Source organism: Geotrypetes seraphini, chromosome 13 (genome assembly GCF_902459505.1).
Source record: "Geotrypetes seraphini chromosome 13, aGeoSer1.1, whole genome shotgun sequence".
NCBI classification, from domain to species: domain Eukaryota; kingdom Metazoa; phylum Chordata; class Amphibia; order Gymnophiona; family Dermophiidae; genus Geotrypetes; species Geotrypetes seraphini.
The window spans coordinates 13,984,996-14,009,293 of NC_047096.1; the positions used below are offsets into that span (position 1 = coordinate 13,984,996).

Genomic DNA, 24,298 nt, shown 5'->3' on the forward strand with positions numbered 1-24,298 from the left:
TTGTTCTGTATGGTTTCTCGTCCCTCACGCATGTGGTGACGAGCCCTCTGGTATGGACTGATTTTCTTCTAATTTGTATTCTATTTTATTGGTGTGTCATACGTTCTTAATCCAGGGACTGTCTGTATTGCTCTACTGAGGAATTGCAATGTCACCTGAATTCCTTGATGTGATTAGCAACTTTTTATTCGCAATCTTCCAACAGATGTTCTTTATTTCTTTTCTCTTTAATTTTTTAGTCAGAAAATATTGGTTTAGAAAAGTTAAGCAAGTTAGAAAAAAACAAAACAAAACAGCACAAAGAAAACAAATGATCACACAGCAAATAAGAAAATCAATCACTGAGTTAAATAAGACCATAAGCAAAGGGACTCGAAGTCTCTATTCTAGGAAATATCCATAATGAACTTAAAAGAAAAAGTGATGGGTAATTATTCAAGGTTCAGGTAACATTCCTTAATAAGTGTCATGAATCCGTTACTACCACTAAAGGAAGAGAATGTGCCTCACCTTAGCGTCAATAAAAGCTGGGTCAGAAACTACGGTAGTTAAGTGGAAGACGACAGAGGGTAGGGATCAATGGAATCACTCTAAGGAAAGGGATGTTACCAGTGCTGTGCCTCAAGGTTCTGTTCTTAATATTTTTATTGCTGAAGGGCTGTGAGATAAGATTTGCCTCTTTGCGGATGATTCCTCTCTCAAGTTAGAATTTGCCTCCTAAGTAGTATCCAATGTTACTAACAGGCTGGGCCAGTGGTCTAGCACAAACTGGGTTGAAGGCAAACCTGAGACTTCAGCGATGCTAGCCTTCACAGCATAAGCCGCTGAAGTATGTAGCTGGGATTGGACTCTTTCTCTCTGTCCCTTCCTCTGTAGGGCCTAGCACACAGGTGTCAAAGTCGGTCCTCGAGGGCCAGAATCCAGTCGGGTTTTCAGGATTTCCCCAATGAATCTGCATGAGATCTATTTGCATGCACTGCTTTCAATGCATATTCATTGGGGAAATCCAGAAAACCCGACTGGATTCCGGCCCTCGAGGAGGGACTTTGACACCCCTGGCCTAGCAATTCAATGACTTCACTGCTTGTTACTCCATGCTGCTGGGAGCCTGATGCTTCATCTCCTGCAACAATCTCATTCTCTCGCATTGTTTGTGCTCTAATGACATCACCCAGATCAACTAGAGAGCTACACAGCCAGGCCTGCAACAAAGGAAACCTCATTTCTAGGCTAAATGATGTTTCATGCTCCGAAAGTCCCTACGGATCCTCCCATTTCCCATAGAAACTCCAAGCCTGCACCAGCATCCAGCTCCAAATCTCCTGATCTCTGAATAAAAGATGTTCTATACTTCAAATATAACTTCTTCATAAGCAGAAGATACCACAGTTCAGCGATCTGCCTTGATGTTATTTGGAGCCTCCCTCCACTTCCATCCTCGTAGGCCTGGGGCCTCCGCCTTCCTGCGTTGGACGGCAGTGATTGCTATCAAATGCATTTTGCTCAAGTGGATGGAAGCGGAGGCGCCTGATTATTCCCTTTGGCGTTGTCACATGATTACGTTGCTTTCCTGGGAACGGAGAGGAGTTCAAGACATCTCTTCCTTGCCCGGACGAGCCTTCCAATGCATTTGGGAGCCTTTCTGGACCACGTTGTCTCCAGTGGCCCGTAGCCGCCTTTTGAACTGCTAGCCCCTTGACATGTGTATTTCTTGTAGTATTCCTTTTCCCCTTTTTTATTTTATTTATTTTGCATCAGTGAGAGTGGGTGGGGGGAGGAATGGGTCATGGGGAGGGTTAGTGGGGTGGGTTTGTTGGTTTCTGGTGTGAAATTTTGAGCTGCCTTGTTGCTCTTTGCCTTGTTTTGGATTGGTGTTTCTCTTACTGCTCAATAAAATATATTTGACGATAAGCAGAAGATACCACTGCTTTAAACAATTTTAACCTTATTTTACTGCATGTATTCAAATATATTAATCACCCCTACAAAAGCAGAGTTGTCTTCACTCATATTGTAGAATAAAAATAAGTAGCTAATGCATTAAGTCCATTAGAATATTTAGAAACAATGGCCAACAAATATGTTGCAGGTGATAAATTTGTACTGGCAAAGGGGTAAGAGTTACAGCTTCAGTACCCTGAGGTTGTGGGTTCAAACCCCATGCTGCTCCTTGTGACCCTGGGCAAGTCACTTAATCCTCCACTGTCCCAGACACATTTAGATATAGATTGTGAGCCCACTGGGACAGAGAGGGAAAATGCTTGAGTACCTGACTGTAACATGTTCTGAGCTCCTTTGGGAGGACAGGCTAAAAAACCAAATAAAAAAGTAAATAAACTTAATACATTTGTGACTAGCTTTTAAGTTCTATGCTCCCATCCTCAGGTCTGTGAAATTTTCTAAAGCTAGTCACAACATACTGAGCTCATCCAACAAAACGGATACTACAATTTATTCTTTCTAAAACAAATTGTCTTGGAACTGATATTTACGGAGCATGGCGAAGAGGAAGACCCATGTGGCAAAGGGCATTATAAATGCTGATCCTTAAAATGAACTGCAGTGTAATATGAAATCCTGAGCAAACGCTCGCCACTCCCTCCAAACACAAATACAAAAAAGCACTGAGCAGTGCAAGGCCACCTCGAATTGGATTGCACAGAATGTAGAAGAGAAATGCAGTTGTTTAAATAGATTAATGCTGGTCTCCCTATGATGTCTCGGTCCCAGTTCCTATCCTTTAAGCAATCTTTCTCCCTCCCCCAGTGTGATCTGCTACTTCATTAATGTTATAATCAATCAAATGCACTGCCATGTTACACTGCACTTTGCAAAAAAAAGATAGGAACTGGGCTAAGTAAAATGGATACAGCTCAGGCAGCAGAGATTCGTCACCATGATAAGCAGTGCAAGGTGTGCCCGGCAGCCACATTCAGCTCTGCCATCCTGCAAAGTGCTGCCAGATAAGAGTTATTAATGCTAATATGTCTGGTGCATGTGGTTAGTTTTTCATTGCTTACCAGAATATGAATGTGGCTCCATCAGAAACAACAATATAGTCAAGCATTTATAGTATAATTGAAAAAGCCTGATTTAGAAAAAGCAGCTCTATTTATACTAAATGAGCAGCCTTTATCCCTACTCCCCCCCCCCAAAAAAAAAAACCAAATTAGGGAAAAAATGAGAGCAACATATAGATAACAGGTCCATAGTTTATTGCAACCCAATCTGTAAAAGATTAAAATAGTGCTGTTCTGTGTTCCTCATAAAAGCAGTTTAAAAACTTAGATAAAGAACTTAAAGACCAGAAAGAAGTTATTAAGAATTTGAAAGAAGATATAGAAATATTGAAATCTGATACCCAAGAAGATAAGAAGGACATAAAAATGATAAAAAGTAATCATGACTTATTGGTAAAAGATAACTTGATAATGAGGAGAAAATTGGAAGCACTTGAAAACAATTCCCGGATTAATAATTTGCGTTTAATTAATTTTCCAAAGGTCTCTTCAATTTCCCCAAGAGACATGATAAAGCGTTACTTTCTGGAAATATTAAAAATTCCTGAGAATTCATTACCTCCATTGATAAGAGTATATTATTTACCTATAAAGACTCAGGATGCTCAGAAGAAAGACGTAATTGGAAAATCCCAGGAAAGTTCTGTGGATGTATCTGCTTTATTAGAGCAGTCGGACAGAGAAGTGGCTATTCCAGCCACTCTCCTACTGACTGTAGTTCTGGCTCCAGATAAAGACTGGATCCTTAAACTTTTCTTTAAAAATAGAACCACAGACTTCCTGGGTTTTCATATTCAAATTTTTCCGGATGTCTCTAAGGAGACTCAAAAGAGAAGAAGGGAATTTCTAATGTTGAAACCTGGTGTGACCCAGATTGGGGGTTTATTTTTCCTTAGATATCCTTGTAAATGTGTAGTAAGGTATCATACTTTGAAATATGTGTTCTTTGAACCAGCTCATTTGACAGCCTTCCTCTCCACGAAGCGCCTTGGGAATGAAGGAAAATCAGCGTCCAAGGAATAATTAGCTCCTTTTCAGTATCAGATAATGTGATTTCCTTTAGTTGTTATTTTGTATCCTTAAATCACTCCGTTTCTTAAGTCTTGGATCCTAATTTTGAGGACTAGTGTGCGATTAAGTTGAGAGTTATTTCTTCTTTTTTGGATAGAAAGTATTTTTTTTTAATGTTGTGTTTAATATTATGTTTTCTTAATTGCACTTTCTGTACAAGATGATATGCTTGTTAAATAATGCAAAAATTTCTAAAATAAAAAAAAAAAAAAAAAAAAAATAAAAGCAGTTGAGGGTGGGAGGGGGGGTGATACTGTTCTCCCATCTCTATGGACAGGGCTGAATGTAGAAAGGAGTCAAGGCGGAAAATTAGATAACTCAGAGGGAAGCAGCAAACAGGAATTATGGATGTGAATACAGAAGCCATTTCTTTTCAGCAAAAAGGAAGTAGAACAAAAACCTGCTGCAAACTAAGATTGGCAGAGGAAGTGACATCATCATGAAAGATGGTGGAGTGAAGCCAAGTTGTTCTCCAGCACACAAAACTGAAGCAAAGCAAGTGATCAGTGAACAATGCAAGACTGGGAATCGTCCCTCAGGTTGGTAGTCCAGATGGACAGGCGATGACATCCAAAAACTGTATCCCCAATCTTAAGTCCTTAGGTTTCACAAGTGGGGAATCTAGTACTAAAACACACCTTATTTCTCCTTTTCTACTATTGCAGTATTATATCCGTGATGTACTGCAGCTTTCTAATGAGGAATGATAAAGAAGGGGATCACGAACAGATAGGAGTAGGTTATCATGCCACTGTTCCAGGCCATGGTGCGCCCTCACCTGGAGTACTGCGTCCAGCACTGGTCGCCGTATATGAAGAAGGACACGGTACTACTCAAAAGGGTCCAGAGAAGAGCAACTAAGATGGTTAGGGGGCTGGAGGAGTTGCCGTATAGTGAAAGATTAGAGAAAATGGGCTTTTTCTCCCTTGAACAGAGGAGATTGAGAGGGGACATGATTGAAACATTCAAGGTACTGAAGGGACACCAAGCCGCACAGTGGTATAAATTGTTGTATGGATATTTGAATAAAAAACAAAAAACTGGTCTTAGGGATATTTGGAGCATTGAGATCAAGCACCAAATTTCTGCTTCTCAATGGCCATGACTTTGGTCTTGGAGTTTAAAAATTACAAGGTCAGCATGAGACAAACTTGGTTCTTTTTGTTACATAGAGCTTTTTGGACCCCAGTTCGCTTACAAAAGTTAGACAGCTCTAGGTCTAATAGATGCTGGCACTGTAATTTAGATGCTTTTTTTCTGTCCCTTTGTCAATGCCTTTTGGAAGTTAATTTGGCCCCAAATTAATTCAATGTTAGAAAATCATGTTGCCCTTTCATATGATACTATTTTATTTGGTACATCTATGAGATTCAAGAGTCAAATTTTAACAAATAACAATAAGCTTTTGCTTATACTGACAGGGGTTGCCATTCAACATATTACTGGAAATTGGAAGGATTATACTAAACTTAATTATACCTTTTGGTGGAATTCAGTTTGTCATATTTATAAAATGGAGAGAATGCTTGCTATACAGCAAGGTAATTACAATAGTTTTAAAAAGATTTGGGGGCCATTGATTACATATTCTAATGATTAGATACCTTGGACACCTTTTTTTTATTACATAGGAATATTTTTAGTGTGGGATTGGGGAGGTATGTCTTGTATTTTAATGGGTTTGTTCCTGATGAATGGGCTGGGTGTGGGTGGGGTCTCTTTTATATAAATTTAATAATAATGTTAAGAATGTCAAGTGATTTTGTACAAATTAATTGATTGAATATTGTACACTTGTTGCAAGATTTGAAAATGAATAACGAATATATAAAAAAAAAAGGTACTGAAGGGAATAGACTTAGTATATAAGGAGAGGCTGTTCACCCTCTCCAAGGTAGGGAGAACGAGGGGGCACTCTCTAAAATTGAAAGGGGATAGATTCCATACGAACGTAAGGAAGTTCTTCTTCACTCAGAGAGTTGTAGAAAACTGGAACGCTCTTCCGGAGTCTGTTGTAGGGGAAAATACCCTCCAGGGATTCAAGACAAAGTTAGACTAGTTCCTACTGAACCAGAACGTACACAGGTAGGGCTAGTCTCAGTTAGGGCGCTGGTCTTTGACCAAGAGCCGCCGCCTGAGTGGACTGCTGGGCACAATGGACAATTCTTATGTTCTTGCTTCAAAATTGCACGATATAACTGCAGTTGTAAATGACCTAACTAAAGTCTCCCAAATTGAAAAAATCCTTCTATTACAAACTTAACAGATTTCTTAGAATCTTCTCAGGATTTGATTTCTACAAAGGTGACTTTGGTTTGTCATTTTTACAAATGAGACAGATAAGGTGACAGTTCTTAAGGCTTATTTTTGAAAAATAATAAAATTATTGATTTTTCCTGCTATATCTAAATTGACTCAGCAGAGAAGGAAGACAGTTCCTACAAATGAAACTTAGGGCTCCTTTTACTAAGCTGCGGTTGCGTTTTTAGCTTGTGATGACTGGAGACACTGGATTTGGGGCTTCCGGTTTGCTGACAAGGATCGGATGACATCTGGAGAAGTTTCGCAGCCAAAGCAGTGAAGTCATTTCAAGCTGGACTTCAGTCTTGACTGTTTGTTTCTTATTTTTTCACTTTCTTTTTTAGTTTATGATATTTTATTTTTAAATCTCATTCATTGTTTTGCCACTTGGTTTTTGTTTCCTACTTTATTATTTAAATTTCATTTAAATTTCCCAAGAATTCTATAGTTTCAAAGGTTCTCCCTCCTGCTTCTATTTCCTATCTCCCCTCTTTTTTCAACCTTTCAAAGTCCTTTAGACCATTGTAGTCTTATTAGAATGTTTATTTTCTTATTTTTTCTCATCTATCTCTATTTTAATTTTTTCATTATCTACTAATTGTCATTTTTCTAGGTACTTTAGTTAGATTGTGAGCCTTTGGGACAGTAAGGGAATATCTAAGTACCTATTTTACTTATATTTTACTTATAATTTTAATGCACCCTATTGTCTGTTTTTTTTCTGTAAACCGCTTAGAATCCTAACGGAGTTTAGCGGTATATAAGAAATAAATTACATTACATTACATTAACGCGCGCTAACTCCCGCGCTATGTGGAGAAACTAACGCCAGCTCAATGGAGGCGTTAGCGTCTAGCGTGCGAGGCATTGTAGCGCGCGCTAAAACCGCTAGCACAGCTTAGTAAAAGGAGCCCTTAGGGTTTTAGCTGTAAGCACTTCTTTTTTCCTACATTTCCCAAGCTTATCTTATCAAGGTAGTTGAACATTAGATAATATAAATTGACTTGAGGTTTTATTTCCCCCTTTTTTTTCTTTTTAAATTAGCAGTGATATATATCTCAACTGACCTGACCGTGTGTGAGACAGCAGTCCTTCATAATAAGTTATAATTCCTAGTTGCCCTCATGGGGTTATTATATAGCACAAAATGAGATAGCAGGTAGGTAGGTGCCAATCCCCAAAGTAACTTAAAACAAAGGCATGAAAAAGTAATGTTTAAATTTTCATGCCTTTGTTTTAAGTTAGTTTGGGGATTGGTACCTACCTACCTGCTATCTCATTTTGTGCTATATAACCCCATGAGGGTAACTAGGAATTGTAACTTATTTGCATACCTGAAGATTTTAGGTTGTAAACTCAGGTCTTATTTAGACAGGTTGCTTGCATTTCAAGCGAGCAAACAGTCCTGGTTGGGTAACTATATTATAATAATAATAATAATAATAATAACTTTATTTTTTGTATACCGCCATACCCAAGGAGTTCTAGGCGGTTTACATTAGATTAACAAAAAAATTACAAGTGGTTTAAAAACAATTGAACAATATTAGAGGCAAGCAATAAATAATACGTGGTTCGAAAACAATTGAACAATATTTGGAGCAAGGAGGTAGAATGTAGTTAGGAGAAGAGAGGGGGGGGAGGGGGTGGGTAGGTTGGGAAAGGAGGTGGAAGGGGGGAGGAGGAGATTGTTGTTCATTGGAGAGGGGTGTTAGGTGTCTTGTCCATGGAATAGGTGAGTTTTGAGAGATTTTCTAAACCCAAGGTAGGTGGGGGCCTCAAGGACAATTTGGGCTAGCCATGGGTTCAGTTTGGCAGCCTGGAAGGCAAAAGTTTTATCAAGGAATCTTTTGTAGTGACATAGTTTTAGGGAGGGGAAGGCGAAGAGTTGAATTCTGCGGGAGTGCTTGTTTATGTGATTCAGATAGAAGTGAGGGTTTAAGTAGCTTGGGGATAGGCCAAGCTACTTAAACCCTCACTTCTATCTGAATCACATAAACAAGCACTCCCGCAGAATTAGTGGAGCCATGCTGTCCTATAGCGCTTTCAGAAAAGAAATTAAGACAGTATTATTTGATAAATGTATCTCTTAATTTGCATTTTTATTCTCAACATAATAATTTTACTGTATTAATTCAAATTTTTTTTAATGTCTTTTAACTAATAGGTTGTATTCTTACTATTACCATTTTGTATTTCACTGATTGTCCAGTTTTTCTCTTCTGTGGAAGCCATCTAGAATTATTTTGATTGAAGTGGTATAGAAAAATAAAGTTATGTTATAATGTAGTATATTGATTTTGTATGGAAGACTTAACCTATCTTCTTTATTTCTTTTTATTACTTTCTTTATTGTAAAAATTATAATTTAAAATAAAGTTTAAAATAACCCTGAAGGCAAGATGGCAACATTCAGCTACCACCACCATCTTCTTGGAGAAGATGCGATGTGCTGTCACCAGACCAAAGGGAAGTGCCAAGAACTGGCAATGAACAGGACATGAAATCTCAGGAACTTCCTGGGTTCTGGAAAGATGGGAATATGCAGGTAGGCTTCCAACAAATCCAGAGATGCCAGAAATTCACCCGGTGCCACTGCCACGATGACTGACCACGCACACAAGACTATTTGTTGCACCGACTTTGTGGAACGCCCTCCCTTTTGGCCTGAGACAGGAGAATAATCTTAGCACGTTTAAATCAAGCCTTAAAACTTCTTTTTAAAGATGTCTATGAGATTTATACCAAGGACTAAAAGCATATGAGACTCAGACGATGGCCACATATCAGATAATTCCCCTCTCACTTTCGTTCTTCTCATCTCCCATCCTTTTATTTTTATGAAATGTATCCCATCCATTTCCCTTTTGTAGCATGTATCATCAGTTATTTGTTGTATTTCATGTTATCTTTTCCTCATTTTACTTATATATTTCCAGATGTCTCCAAATGGACACAATCCAAGAGGAAAGAACTTTTATTACTGCGTCCATAAGTGATTGCCTAGGGGGCAGTGTTTCAATTGAGATTTCCTTGTAAATGTTTTGTTTCCCATCAAGGGAGTAAATATATATTTTTTTTGAACCTGCTCAATTAGGCTTTTTTCTTGACGGTAAAGGAGTCTCGACACAGCCAGAATGAAACATGTTATTTAGTGCGGTGATTAATTTAAAAGGGTAGGTTAACATCAATTGCTGCTCTATTTTCTTTATTCTTTATTTCTCATTGTATATGAATCCCCCTTTTCCCAAGGGGTTTTCCTTAATTTTGCTCCTTCTCACCAGATTGTGAACTGTATTATGATAAGTATTTCATTGTTTCATTTCTTGATGCTTAGTCTGAATAACTAAGTGATGTTATACTTTTGTATTTCCTTTTACATCTATGTATTCTGGATGTATTGAAATGATAAATAAATAAATAAAATATGTTACAGATCCCTGGGGCACTCCACTATTTACCCTCCTCTATCAATCATTAAATCAATCCATACATTTTTTTAAAAAACTACCCACATCATTTTGCTTATATTATTGTTGCATTCATACAGTAATACTCCATGTATGGTTTGTAAAACCAGATAGTATACTTCAAAATGGTTTATTCTGCTCACCAGAACTAAAAGGAAGATACATGACATAACTGTAGTCATCCCCTACTCATGAAAGCCAGGCTGAATAGCTGTATTTCCTGGAGTACATCTATCACATAATGTTTCTATGAGAAATCCCAATATTCCTGACCCTTGCCAATTTCTCTTAAACTTTTAAGAAACTTTTTCTAAGGAAAAAGGGGAATTAAATTTTGAACAAGAGTTTACAGTATCAAGAAAAAAATATAAAATAAATCAACTTTCTACTTTCAGTCATAACATTTTGGTTTTCTAAAAATCAAATTAATAAATATCACAGTGCATCTTTAGTCAATCAAGACAAGGCTTCTATTATTCCCTTCACAAATGAGGGCATCCATCTTCAGGGAGGTGGATTTTCAAGAGAATGTTATTTATACATTTCACCTCCATATATTCATTCCGAGTTAGCTTCATTCATACTATCAGGCTGAGAATCAGTTCTGCATCTCTTTAACTGGAGCAGAAGTGTGAGCAGGGAGGGGAAAGAGGGTCCTGTAATCAGTCTAGAGGTTATTTGTGCAACATTGCCTGGTATAGTTTTTAGATCTGAATTCCTAGAAGAGAGGTTTGTTGGGAGTCTTAGACTAATGAAAAATTATTTTGCTTCCTCTCTCAACCTTTTATACTTCCATTATTACCTGAGATTCTTTGTTGTTCCTGAGAAAAGTCAATTCCTTCCCCAATGGAGCTCATAATCTTCTCAATCTAGAAAATATCCAAAAGAAACCAAAAAAGAGCAGATGAAGATCAATTAGGTCACTAAAATATATTCAGAAACCAAACATGCAAAGCTTCCTCCACCAGTAGCAATGACCCCCCCTCACCCTTCCTCCAACTGAAATACAACCTTGTAAGCACCCTCCTTACATGCAAGATCACAAGCTCACATTTAGTGGTTACTGTCACCATTTAAGTTCACTTCACTTCTACTGTATTGTCAGAAGTAAAAGTCGATGTGTTTGTCTCAGTTGCCACAAAGGGACCGCCTCCCTACCTCAGCCTAGTTGCCTTAAAAACTCAAGCTCAGAGAATGGATAGAGATGCAGAGTCAGAATTAGGGGTGTTTGGTGCAGCACGTTAGCAGCCAGAGAAAAACTCAACCAGCTCATATATCTATCCACCAACAGCCCACATCTTCCTCAGAACATAGGAACCAACACTAAGTTCTACATAAGCAAAGAAAAGAAGCTTTCTGATCAAACGTTTGCTATGGGAAGAACACTCATGGAAGTTTGGGAGAAGCAATTTGTAGTTTGGAAGCTGTCTGGTGAATATACAAACACATAGCAAAGCAGGACTTTCCTGTGCTAAAGGTCTTTACCCCTCAATTTGTCTTTATCTAAAAAGGCTTACTGTATCTTGCCTTAAATTGGACAGCTGGACGTCTTTCATTGGAATGGAATTGTTATACAAGAGTATGAAAAGGAATTCACAAGACTTAGTGAGACTCCTTTGCAGTGTACAAGGCCAATGAGAGATATGCAGGTATCAACTGCAGTGCATAAGACCAATGAGTCATAGAACATGATCTTGGTTGTGGTGTTATCAGGCCAATGAATACAACTTATTGTCAAGTTTCAAGTTTATTAAAAATTTGATAAAATGCTAGCAACAATCACCACTACATTGTAAACCGCATAGAACTTCACGGTCCTGCGGTATATAAACTGTTATTATTATTATTTTATTATTACATAAGATTCTTCAGGAATACCATATACTGTAAGGATCAACTGGTTCCCAGCAGTATATGAGTGGCCATAAAAGCTCCTAGCTGCAAAATTTCAAAAAGAACAGTTACGCAGTATAATTTTCAGAAGTAGATTACTCACTATATCATTTTTTTAAATGCTGCCTGCTGCTTGCTAAAATGTTATTCTTAAAATCAGTAAAAATTCCAATAAATATGTCCAAAAGTCAATCATATAAAAGGGGAATTAGTCATCAAAAGGTAGGTGTTTAACCAACTCAGCAGGAAAATACTTAAGAGTTCATTCTATGGAAATAGGGGATCTACATGGAATGTCTTCATCTTAGGCTACGAAATGAGTCCCTCATCTTAAAGATTTGTGAAGAGGTTTGAAGAATTTTCTTAGGCTCAACGGTGCTGCATTTCCTGACACCACACCTCATCCATTTGAGTCTGCTACTAGACTCCCTGTCTAAGTTTCATAGCAAGACCTTTTCTCAACTTGCTAAGACAATGGTTTTGGAACATGAGCTTAGTGAAAATAACACAGTCCTTGAACAGGAGAAATTCTAGGCTTAATCATACGGTCACCAAAACTGGTTTTCTTTTAAGAATTTCAGGTCTAGCATGGTGTTCGGCAACTTCTGTTTGCAAGTTTCACGACACCCCAAACTTTGCCAATGCATCCCAAGCCAGACCCACAGCACTGTCATCAACTCCACTACTATGAATCTCCTACAGATAAATGTAGCAGAGGAGGATTAGCTATCTGAGCTTTCTCATGGAATAACGCCATCATACAGCAAGGAAATTTCTAATTGAAATTTATCCAAATATGGATCTCCAGCTCAATTAGAGCTCTAAGGGACACTATCATCAAGAAATGATGCTATCAATTTCAAATGCTTCTAATTCATTCTTGAGACATCACTATGCAAGTGAAAATGTTCCAGTCGGTATATGCTCAGATATTTATAACACAATTTCTTCAGTATAGATGACAATAGAAACCATGCTGGCATTTGTATGATACAAGTATTTAGACATTCTGGACATTGGAAAGTAATTTTACTCTTAGAAGCAATATTAATCATTACACATAACATACGAGTACTGTCTTTTTTACAGAGACTGCTATAGCACCAGCCCATGATCCAAACCATGTTTTCTAAAACACACACAAAAAAAATTAAAAAGCCAAATTCATTCAAGCTCCCATAGCAACTCCGCACAGGCCCCTTGGCACCATTTTAGAGACAAAGCATAGCGCAGGAGTCTTACGCTGCAAGTTCTGAGGGCAGGAGGTGACGGTGGTGGCATCCTTTGCTGCTGGGAAAGGTAAAATGATCAGCACATCTTCTTGCCAGCAATCTCTTAGGCTCTGCTGACTACACTGCATTTGACACACATCACCATCTTACGTCATAGCCTTGGCTTCTTTTTGCTCAACTCCAACTCCCATTCTTATACTTCCATCTTATATCTTCTATTGGCCTCTTTACCTATCCAGTAATCTCACTTTACAACTAACAATGTGTAAAATGAAAACATTTCCTACTATAACATATCTTTGAGGCCAACCAATTTGCTGGTCTTTTTGTTCACTTGTTTTAGAAGGACCTGTGTGTGTGGAAGATTAGCTATAAAGTGAGATTACTGCATAATAGGTTCAGTAAGCAGAATACCAGCGCAAATGATGGAGAAAAAAAAAGCACCAGAGTAAAGATAGCAGTCGCAGATGAGTGTTTCACTGCAAGACCCGACATAGGCCATGTTTCGGCACATAAGCCTGTATCAGAGGTCAAGCACTATGATTCTCAAAGATGAATGCTATTCAATAAATAAACCACCAGGGAAGAAACTCCTTGAGCGTGTTGTCACAATGGCTTGGGCAGTTTGGAAGCAAATTGGTGTGACGATGCGCTCGAAGAGTTTCTTCCCTAGTGGTTTATTTATTGGATTATCATTCATCTTTGGAAATCATAGAAACTGTCCAATGCAACTCCTGGGATATAATAATGAGCCAAAGATGACCACTATGACCTAACTGTATTAATAACTGTACTGATCTACCTATACTAGTAACTCTATTGAATGTCCATGTCAAACTGTCCATTGTAACTTCCTGGGTAACTGACCCAATCTCTTGTAATGTAATCCGATCTTGAACTGAATAGGTAAAGGTGGAAAAGAAAACCTGATTAACATAACATTAACATAGTGCTTGACTCTAATGCAGGCTAAAACCCCCAGAGTAGGGATAGCAGATGAAGGCCCTTACTGCTTTTTTTCTCAGTAAATTGAATGATATACTTTATAAAACACACCTCAAACCATGTTGTTCATACTAACCTCACATATATACCCTTCAAAGAATGCTGCAGTTACCTGGAATTATATTCTATTCCTAATTTATGCTGCTAAAGTCTTCCAAGAGAGAAACTCAACAGCTAAAACCATTCATCCCCCATCTAGGTGTCAAGCAGTTACGCTCGACAAGCAAGCCCTTCTTGTATTATGGTGGTCAACAGAAAAGTGGCTAACAGGAGGGATTCCACAGAACACTGCTTATGTAAAGTGAACAGTGCTGCCTGTGGCATTTTTAATAGTCCTGAACTGAGTCAGAGGTGGACACACCATTTACCATATTTTGGATTTCTTTGTTCCTAAAAGCTGCAAATCTCAGCAAAGTTAAAGAGCTTTTTAAGAAGATCCACAGAAAATGGGCTAAAGCAAACTGACCTACCAGGTCAGATTCATCTGTATGCAACAGGAAATAAGAGGACTCTCTGTTCTAACAGCAGCTCATAGGCATCACCATACAGAATGCAAAATGTAGTCAGGACTCTGGAGGTACCACCTTCCTGCACCCCACTAATTTAGTTTTAACTAGTCATTTTCTGAAGAGATTTGAAAAATGATAGTACTTAAAAATGATCCAACTTGTTAAATATAGACCTAAGTTTCCTGTCTGTCCTTCACAATACCAGCAATTTACCCAAGGGTACCTCAAGATTGCACCAACAAAAACAGTGATTGGCTGTGGTTTGGTTCTTTTCTAGTGCACAGGTCAGAGAAAATAAGAAACAGAACTCCTATACACTGACAAAGATACTACAGAACTATAGAGTACTATGACACACAAAGAAGATAGTATCCAAAAAATGTATAAGCAAGAGAGGTTCTCCAAGCTCCCAGTCAGTGTCTAGTCAACAAAAGCTATTTGGGAGAAATAGGTCTTCAATGTAATTCTAAATTTCCTATAATAAATCCACTTGTAAAAGAGGAGGAAAGCCATTTCAGAAGGCTGGAGATAGCACTAGCATGCTACCCTAGAGCATAATGAGAAGCAACTATGTGCACTCTCAAGTAAACATAGGAGCTCAAGATCTTCCATGCCCCATTCACTCTGAAAAGAAAGTTAAGAGGATTCAATAGGCCTTTGGCATGCACTCTGCTTGAAGCTCCTTATCGGCCACTCTCACTGTTGGGGATGAAATGGGTGACAGTAGCAGCAGCTATGTAGCTCCGAGAAGGTGAGAGGCAGTGCTATACACTTGTTGGGAGGGGGGTAAGGATGTGAAGACATTGGCCATTTGGAAAGGAGGTCTGAGAATAGAAGGGGAGATGCACTCCATGACATTGGAGGGGGAAGGGATGCACAGCAGAAGGTTCACTTAGTGCAGGGGTCGTCAACCTTTTTAAAGCAAAGAGCCATTTTATCCTAAATATTTGACCCCCAGTTTACAAAGAGCCACAATGGGTAGAGAAGGGGATTTGAGATATTCCAGGTCTCTCACTCTCTTTTCTCTCCAAGGTCTAGCTTCTCTCCCCTCTTTCTCCCCTCCAACCCTTCACGGGTCTCTGCACCTCTCATCCATCCCTCCCCTACCACCCCCAACCCATAGCCAAGGCTCTATCCCCCCTCTACAGGTCCTGACCCTTTGATCTCTCTCCCAACTCATGATTCTCTCTCTCCCCAAGTGCCTACCTAGGTACCGGAACCAGAGGGGGGTGGGGGATCTTCAGGGCAGAAGCATAGCCCTCTCATAGCAGCTCAACCCTACAATGCCTTCACCCCCCCCCCCATGTATAGGTAGGGCCCCTCTGGGCTTACAGAGATACCTGGTGGTCCGGCATGGGTCTTTGTGGCAGGAGCACGGCCCTTTTGCTCCTGCCTCCTCGTGGTTTCTTCTAAAATAGCTGCCATCTGGGGTGGTGAGGCAATATCATGATTTCAATTGCAAGGACAGGCAGATCCCTTGGTAGTCCTGCTTAACTTATATCCTCCTTACAATGTGAAGCACTATATGCTGCACCACCCCTTATTGTAGGAATGTGGGCAGAAAGGCTCCCTTGCATCTTAGAGGCCTATCAGCATATTTTTCTCATATCTCTACAGACGTCACACCACACTGCCGATCCTCTACTTTCATCACTACTCTTTCATCAACATTTTTTCTTTTCACTCTATTCTCTCTCATCCTTCACTTTCTGCCCAGACTATGGATGCATACATCCATGACAAGGTTCACAAGGTTACTCTTGAATTCACCAGGTCACCCCCACTTCATGTTCACAGCCTTCATTCAACTCCTGTCATGCCTTCTTCCTTTTCTAAAATCACAGAGAGAAAACTGCACCTCTCCTCCTCCCAACTCATCAGCTGTTCCTCGGATCCCATTCCTACCCATCTATTCAGCTCTATCTCCACTAATGACAGAGAGAAGGAACAATATGTCCTTAACCTCCCGATGCCTTCAAATGTACTGTGTTTATACCACTCCTCAAAAAACTTTCACTGGACCCTTTCAGCTATTGTCCCATCTCCTTCATCCATGTCACACCAAAACCACTTGAATGTGCTTGTTTACCACCACTGTACTGACCTTCTTTCATTTAAAGCTCTTCTCCTATTTTTCTGTCTTGAACAAATTTTAAGCACTAATGAGCAGAAATAGTATTTTATGCGTTTGTGTACAGCGCTGCATGTCTAGTCATACAGAAACTATTCGTAGAGGTAGTAAAGCGAACAGTGCTCATAAATCTTGAGATTAAGTCTCTAGTTTGTAATCAGGCCAGAACAAAATTAGTGTAAAAATAACTTTCTACTAGAAATGATTATTAGTAGAAATTGTAGTAGTATTAATTTCTAAAGTGCTGCTAGATATATGCAAAACATAGAACATGATGGCAGCTAAAGACCAAATGGCCCACCCAGTCTACCCAGCCACAGTAACCATTATCTCTTCCTCTCCCTAAGAAACCCCATGTGCCTATCCCAGGCTTTCTTGAATTCAGACACAGTCTCTGTCTCTACCACCTCTTCCGGGAGACTGTTCCAAACATCTACTACCCTTTCTGTAAAAAAGTATTTCCTTAGATTATTCTGGAGTCTATCCCCATCCTATGCCAACACATTCCAGAGCTTTCTTTCAAATGAAAGAGACTTGACTCGTGCGCATTTACATGACGTAGGTATTTAAACGTCTCTATCATATCTCCCCTCTCCCACCTTTCCTCCAAAGTAAGGACGTAAGAAGACTTGAGGCGGTCCAGAGGAGGGCGACGAAAATGATAGGAGGCTTGCGCCAGAAGACGTATGAGGAGAGACTGGAAGCCCTGAATATGTATACCCTAGAGGAAAGGAGAGACAGGGGAGATATGATTCAGACGTTCAAATACTTGAAGGGTATTAACGTAGAACAAAATCTTTTTCAGAGAAAGGAAAATGGTAAAACCAGAGGACATAATTTGAGGTTGAGGGGTGATAGATTCAAAGGCAATGTTAGAAAATTCTACTTTACGGAGAGGGTGGTGGATGCCTGGAATGCGCTCCCGAGAGAGGTGGTGGAGAGTAAAATTGTGACTGAGTTCAAAGAAGCATGGGATGAACACAGAATATTTAGAATCAGAAAATAGTATTAAATATTGAACTAAGGCCAGTACTGGGCAGACTTGCACGGTCTGTGTCTGTATATGGCCGTTTGGTGGAGGATGGGCTGGGGAGGGCTTCAATGGCTGGGAGGGTATAGATGGGCTAGAGTAAGTCTTAACAGAGATTTCGGCAGTGGGAACCCAAGCACAGTACAGGGTAAAGCTTTGGATTCTTGCCCAGAAATAGCTAAGAAGAAAAAATTTAAAAAATTTAAATTGAATCAAGTTAGGCAGACTGGATGGACCATTCGGGTCTTTATCTGCCGTCATCTACTATGTTACTATGTTACTATGTTAAGTATACAGATTTAGATCTTTAAGTCTGTCCCCATGCGCCTTATGATGAAGACCACACAAATTTAGTAGCCTTCCTCTAGGCCGACTCCATCATTTTTATATCTTTTTGAATGTACGGCCTCCAGAATTGTACACAATATTCTAAATGTGGCCTCACCAAAGTCTTATACAAGGGCATCAATACCTCTTTTTTCCTACTGGCCATACCTTTCCCTATGTACCTTAGTATCCTTATAGCTTTCACTGTCACCTCTACAACCTGTTTGGCCACCTTAAGAGTAATCATCCGGGAAGATATGAAAGCTGCCAATCAGGTGGAGAAAGCTTCAGCAAAGGCTAGACAAATGCTGGGTTGCATCAGAAGGAGCTTTATTAGCTGAAAGCATGAAGTTAAACTGCTGTTATACAGATCCATGGTGAGACCTCACCTGGAATACTGTATTCAGTTTTAGAGGCAACATTATCAAAAGGATGTGAAGAGAATGGAGTCGATTCAGTGAATGGCCACCAGGATGGTCTCAGGACTTAAGATCTCCCATATGAAGAACGTTTGAGCAGGCTGCACTTATATTCTCTCAAAGAGCGCAGAGAAAGGGGGGACATGATAGAAACATTCAAATACATCACAGGCCACATTGAGGTGGAGGAAGAAATCTTTTTTCTTACGGGTCCCATGGCGACAAGAGGGCATCTGCTAAAACTCAGGGGGGAAGATTTCATGGGGACACCAGGAAATACTTCTTCACCAAAAGGGTAATTGATCGATGGAATGGTCTTCCACGTCAGGTAATCGAGGCCAGTACCACGCTCAACTTCAAGGGATGATGGGATAGACAGGTGGGGTCGCTCTGGAGGAATGCTTAAAAGATGGATTCTCGAGGGAGGGAGGGTTCTTGAGTGGCCAGACTTGTTGGGCCGCCGGCCCTTTTCTGCCGTCATACTCTATGTTTCTAATCACACCCAAATCCCTTGTTATGTCGTGCACGTAAGTTCTTCACCCCCTAAACTGTAATGTTCCTTCGGGTTTTTCCAGCCCAAATGCATGGCCTTGCATTTCTTAGCATTAAATTTTAGCTGCCAAATTTCAGACCATTTCTTCAAGCTTCGCTAGGTTATTCACACTATCCGGGGTGTCTACTCTATTGCAGACTTTGATATCGTTGCAAAGAAGCAAATCTTACCCAACAGTCCTTCAGCAATATCGTTTATAAAAATGTTAAAAAGAACAGGCCGAAGAACAGAACCTTGAGGCACACCACAGGTAACATCTCTTTCCTTAGAGTGATCTCCATTGATCACTACCCTCTGTTGCCTTCCACTCAAGCAGTTTTTGACCCATCCTGACACTTTGGGACTCATCCTGAGGGCACTCAAGTTTATTTATTAGAAGTCTGTGTGAATACACAAACGACAGTTCCTACTCCATGGGGCTATTAGTCTTCTCGAGACAATAATATTAAACACAAACTTAGTTCAATTATATTCTGTACACATGCTTGCTATGAGCATATGGGGATGAGAACAGACCTTTTCAGTCCTTGCAAAGAACACAGAGGTAAATTCTAACCTCACTCAAAGTGCAAAGAAAATGGTCAATGACAGAGGACTTATTTTGAGTATATTTGTGCAAGGCAGAGTTTGAATATAAATGCAAAGGATGGGGAGAGGAATGGAAAATAGAAAAAAACTGAGCAACAGAACATATTACTGTACTACTGAGGAGTAAGTTTTCAAATCTAAATTCATCTAACATTGATTTTTTTTTTTTTAATCTATGGAGGAAACTACTGAAGGAAGAGCCTTAGGATGGCAGAAGACTGCATATTCCATTTGGGAATATGTTTATGAAGTTCCAGTATCTATGGGTAAGAAAGTTATATTTAACAAATGCACACAATGCAACAAAGATTTGCAAAATCTGGTTTCCTGAAGGAAAGATGGTGAAAACTGCTCCTTCTTTGAAGATGTTTAAGGGAACTTGCCTGAAGAAGCAGGATCTTAAGTTCTATTTTCTTAAGGATAGTAGATCTTTCCTGCCATAACTTCTAGGTGGGCTTCTGACGTTATTACTTGAAGTATGTTTGAACAAGATTAAGGTTTTATGTACCATCATTTTTAAAGCTGTTAAAATGGAACAGGAAACACCTTATTTTACTGTTTCGGTTGTCATCAGTGCTGAATCTTCTGAGCTAGGGGCTTAAATCACAAGTTAAATCAAATCTGACCTGTTGGTAACGTTCAAAAATGAACCTTACATTTTCTTGACCATTCCAAAGGGCAAGAGAACCAAATCAAGGATTTTCTTCCTAACTGGTTAAATACACTATGGGGAGGGGGGGGGGGGAGACATTGGAAAACAAGTTGCTTAAACTTCATATTAAGCAATGGATGAAAGTGACCTTTTTCAACTTGTAGCTTTTAAGGGAATTATATTTATTCCCTACAGTATTCTCTCTCAATGTTGTCGGAAGTTCATTACTAACATGCTTTTTGATGGGACTGTTTCAGTTTAGAGCAGGGATGTCCAACCTGCGGCCCCGTGAAGTATTTTGTGCGGCCCCTGTCAACGGCAATGCAGTGCTCTCCTCTGCTGCCCCCGGGTGTTTACCGCCTTGCCGGCTCCCTCCTCTGTCTTGCTGCAGCGTTTGTGCGGCCCCAGAAAAATTTTTGCGGCCAATGCGGCCCGGGGAAGCCAAAAGGTTGGACACCCCTGGTTTAAGAGTTTTATTCCTATTACAAAATTCAGCTTCTCAGTTGACTTTAGGAACTCAATTCAAAGATCAGATTACACTGGGAAACGATGTTGGCACATGTTAAATTTAAGTACTTTTTTTTTATAAATTAAAGAACTTTCTATCTTTTTTGTTGAATTCAGTAAACAGAAATCAACACAATATCAAAAGAATGATTAAAAAAAAAATCACTCCATTAACATAAGAACACTTCACATAAAAGTTATCTTCCTAATACACCTTCAACTGGAATGGCTCCAAGTGATTGTCTACAGTTGTTTCATAAGAAAACTAGAATGTGAAAACATTTGGGAGAAGGGCAGGACTGTATTGACACCTTAGCTACATAGTTTATTTAACAAGACCATTTTTTTTAAAATGAGAGGGTCTTCACTTTACTGTTCTCGTCCAATCTATCATCCTGTCCAGACTGGACTACTGCAACTTAATCTATCTAAGCCTTACCAAGAAAAACCTTCGTAGACTCCAGCGGATCCAGAATGCCGCGGCCAAGCTCATCTTCGCAAAAAGTAAATTCGACTATGTATCACCGCTCCTGTCCAAGCTTCACTGGCTCCCGATTATTGCCAGGGTCCACTTCAAATGCGCCTGTCTAACTTTCAAAATCCTTCACGGCATCCTCCCTCCCTTCATCCCACTCTCCTGGAATTCCTTAAATCTTAATACCACCAGACCCACTCACAAACTTAAATTATCCTTTCCTTCATTAAAAGGCATTTCCCGTGCAGGAAAACTAGGGACCTCCCTCCCCTTCAGATTCATTGAGCTCTGGAACAACCTTACCTCCCCCCTCCGGATCCTGAGCTCCTTCCAACGCTTCCGCAAACATCTGAAAACCTGGCTTTTTTCAAAAATGTAACATTTACCCCTTCCTTGGCCTTCTAAGCCCCCCAAATATCCCTCTCACTATTCCCTTTAACCTCTTTGGAGTTTCCTTTCTCTCTCAACTCTTGTAAACCGTGCCGAACTCTACGATTGTGGAGATGATGCGGTATATAAACCTAAGGTTTAGTTTAGTTTAGTTCACTGGAAACAGTGATAATTGTTTCTGCCTTTTAAATGCCAACTCAAACATTTCAGAAAAATCCGAGTATAAAACGCACACACACTCACATATCTATTATGCTGCTAGTTTACTATATGTAACTCATGGTACCTATACAATGTTGAAATATAGAAAGTTTCTTAGGCCATCCTGAGGTGTGGTATGCACTCTTAATACCAGAGTCTCCTATGCAGTTGAAGGAATGAGGCATAATTTAAGATGCAGCCCACACTCTGCAGCAGCTCAGACACAAGGCCCAGATATGAAAACACAGCAAGCCTAATGCTGAGAATAAGAAGCTTTATTGCAGTAAAGAAGAGGCTCATTCACAGAATCAAATTGAATCAAATGCCACTACTAATGAAATAAGCCTCTGTTCGGTATTATATGGTAAACGCCCACCACCTCCCCCTTTCGACATCGAGCTACTGAAGCCTCAGCATATCTAGGCACACATTGTAATCTACTCTAGGAACTACATCGTACTTTACCCTAGGTTTTCAGTATATCAGCTTCTGGGTGGTCAGTATTATATGGTTCAGCCTTCAATTTATTCATATTAATCAGGGTCCATAAAAAGCACATTTCTTTTTTTGTAACATTATGAATGTTTTTACTATGTAATCCGCCTAGGGTTAGGTGGTTTTTAAATAAATAACTACAGTATAATCTCATTATAATGGACTCGCTTATAATGGAACCTTGTCTATAGCGGATGAGGTCCGCTGGTCCCAGCTGTGCGCCTTTATAAACATGCAGAAAATCATCGCATATAATGAACTTTCAGATATAACGGACAACCAATTTCGTCCCCAGAGCTGCTTTTAGCTATAGTTTTGTTTGGCTTTAGTGCCTACAAGGCGCGTGGCGTGGCGGTGATATAGTATCAAAATGCAGCCCAGAAGAAAATGACAGATTATTTTTTTCTTTCCAGTACAGTACAACATAATGCTTTAGAACACCTTTTAGTGTTCTGGTTTTGCAATCATTTCGTGGCATACCAATGTTTTGCTGAGTTTTGTTATTCATGTTGCTGATATGCTTGTGCAGTGACTGTTGTTTATTGATAGTACGTTGTTTCAACTCTGAATATAACAGACTCTGGATATAACGGACTGTTTTTCCAGGATCCTTGAAGTCCGTTATAACGAGATTATACTGTACTACTATCTGTAACCACATTTCTAAAAATCAGTTAATATTTCTGAAGATCTTTGCTTAAAAATATAGGGCTTGGAGAGGGGATCTGGAGATGATGTATGCGAGAGGGATTGCCTGATTCAGAAGAACTGCCATACTGAGACAGACTGAAGGTCCATCAAGCCCAGTATCCAACCCAGGCCCCAAGTACCAAGCAAGATCCCAAGTAATTTAAACCTGCCACACGCAAGCATGAACTAACAGTATAAATAAGATTTTGCTTTTGAATAAACCTTTGCTGTTATGTTTCATTGAATCTTTGAGGTTTAGTGTGTGGAGGTACGAATACATTTGCCCAGAATATGCAGAATGCCATATTTTAAGAATCATCTGAATGATATCATCATGATGTCACATGCCGATTTAAAGCGAGGCTGGTCAGCTGTGCGGCCATGTTTGCCACAGAAGTGAGCACAGAGACAGGTGCCGATCAGCAGTGAGTACACAAACACTAGAACGGAAAATAATAGATAAAAGATAAGTAATTTATTAGTATTGTCTGCAGTTTTAGTAAGAACGTGTTTCTATTTTAGAACATCGGGTCCACATCCCTGATGCAGCAATCAGCAAAACGCTGGCTGGCCATCGCCAGAGGACTATCAAAAGCAGTGGAGTAACAGGCAAAACTTCATGGCAGATAAGTGGTGGATTTAATCTATCAATGTGTTTCAGCACGAATGGTTATTAAAACTGTGCCCTTAAAAGACAGCAGTCAATGTTAATAGGAACATTACAGATTAATAACCAGAGTTAGAGAAAGGCATCCACAAATAATTGTGTTTTTAACATTTTCTTAAAAGACATACAATCTTTGCATAATCTCATTATACCTGGAATTGAATTCCAGAGATTCTTACTGGCAAGTGAGAAAATTGATATTTTAGATTTAACATAACGAATCCCATTTTCTTTTAAACTAATGAGCAACATCCCTCCCTCAGATCTCAAACATCTTGTGGGTTGATAGATTTCACACAAGCTTTGAAAGCAAGTAGGAGAAGAGGAGTACGTACAATATTTGATGAACGACAGACAGAGCTTTATAGTTAATTCTCTGTTGAACAGGTAACCAGTGGAGAGCTTTTAAGATTGGAGTACTATGGGCAACCCTAGGAATGCCCATTATCAATCTAGCCACTGAATTCATTAGAAGTTGGACAGGTTTACATGTTTTCTTTGACAATCCGAGATACAAAAAATTGCAGTAATCAATCCGAGATAGCAATAAGGTTTGAATGACAGAGCGAAAATCCACAGGCAGGAGCATCGGTTTTACACTTCCCCCTCCCCATTCGCGGTTTCCGCACTTGCGATTTCACATAATCACGATTTTTTTTGGGGGGAGAGGGA

At 39.5% G+C, this 24,298-nt stretch overlaps 1 protein-coding gene across 1 annotated transcript in view; it reads right to left on the reverse strand.

Moving 5' to 3' along the window:
* The window catches only part of ANKS1A (ankyrin repeat and sterile alpha motif domain containing 1A), a 198,023-nt gene that overhangs the window by 56,210 nt on the left and 117,515 nt on the right, over positions 1 to 24,298 (reverse strand). Inside the window, 1 exon segment of the mRNA XM_033917877.1 lies at positions 10,665 to 10,731. Within this exon segment, the coding sequence (XP_033773768.1) occupies positions 10,665 to 10,731 (67 nt within the window).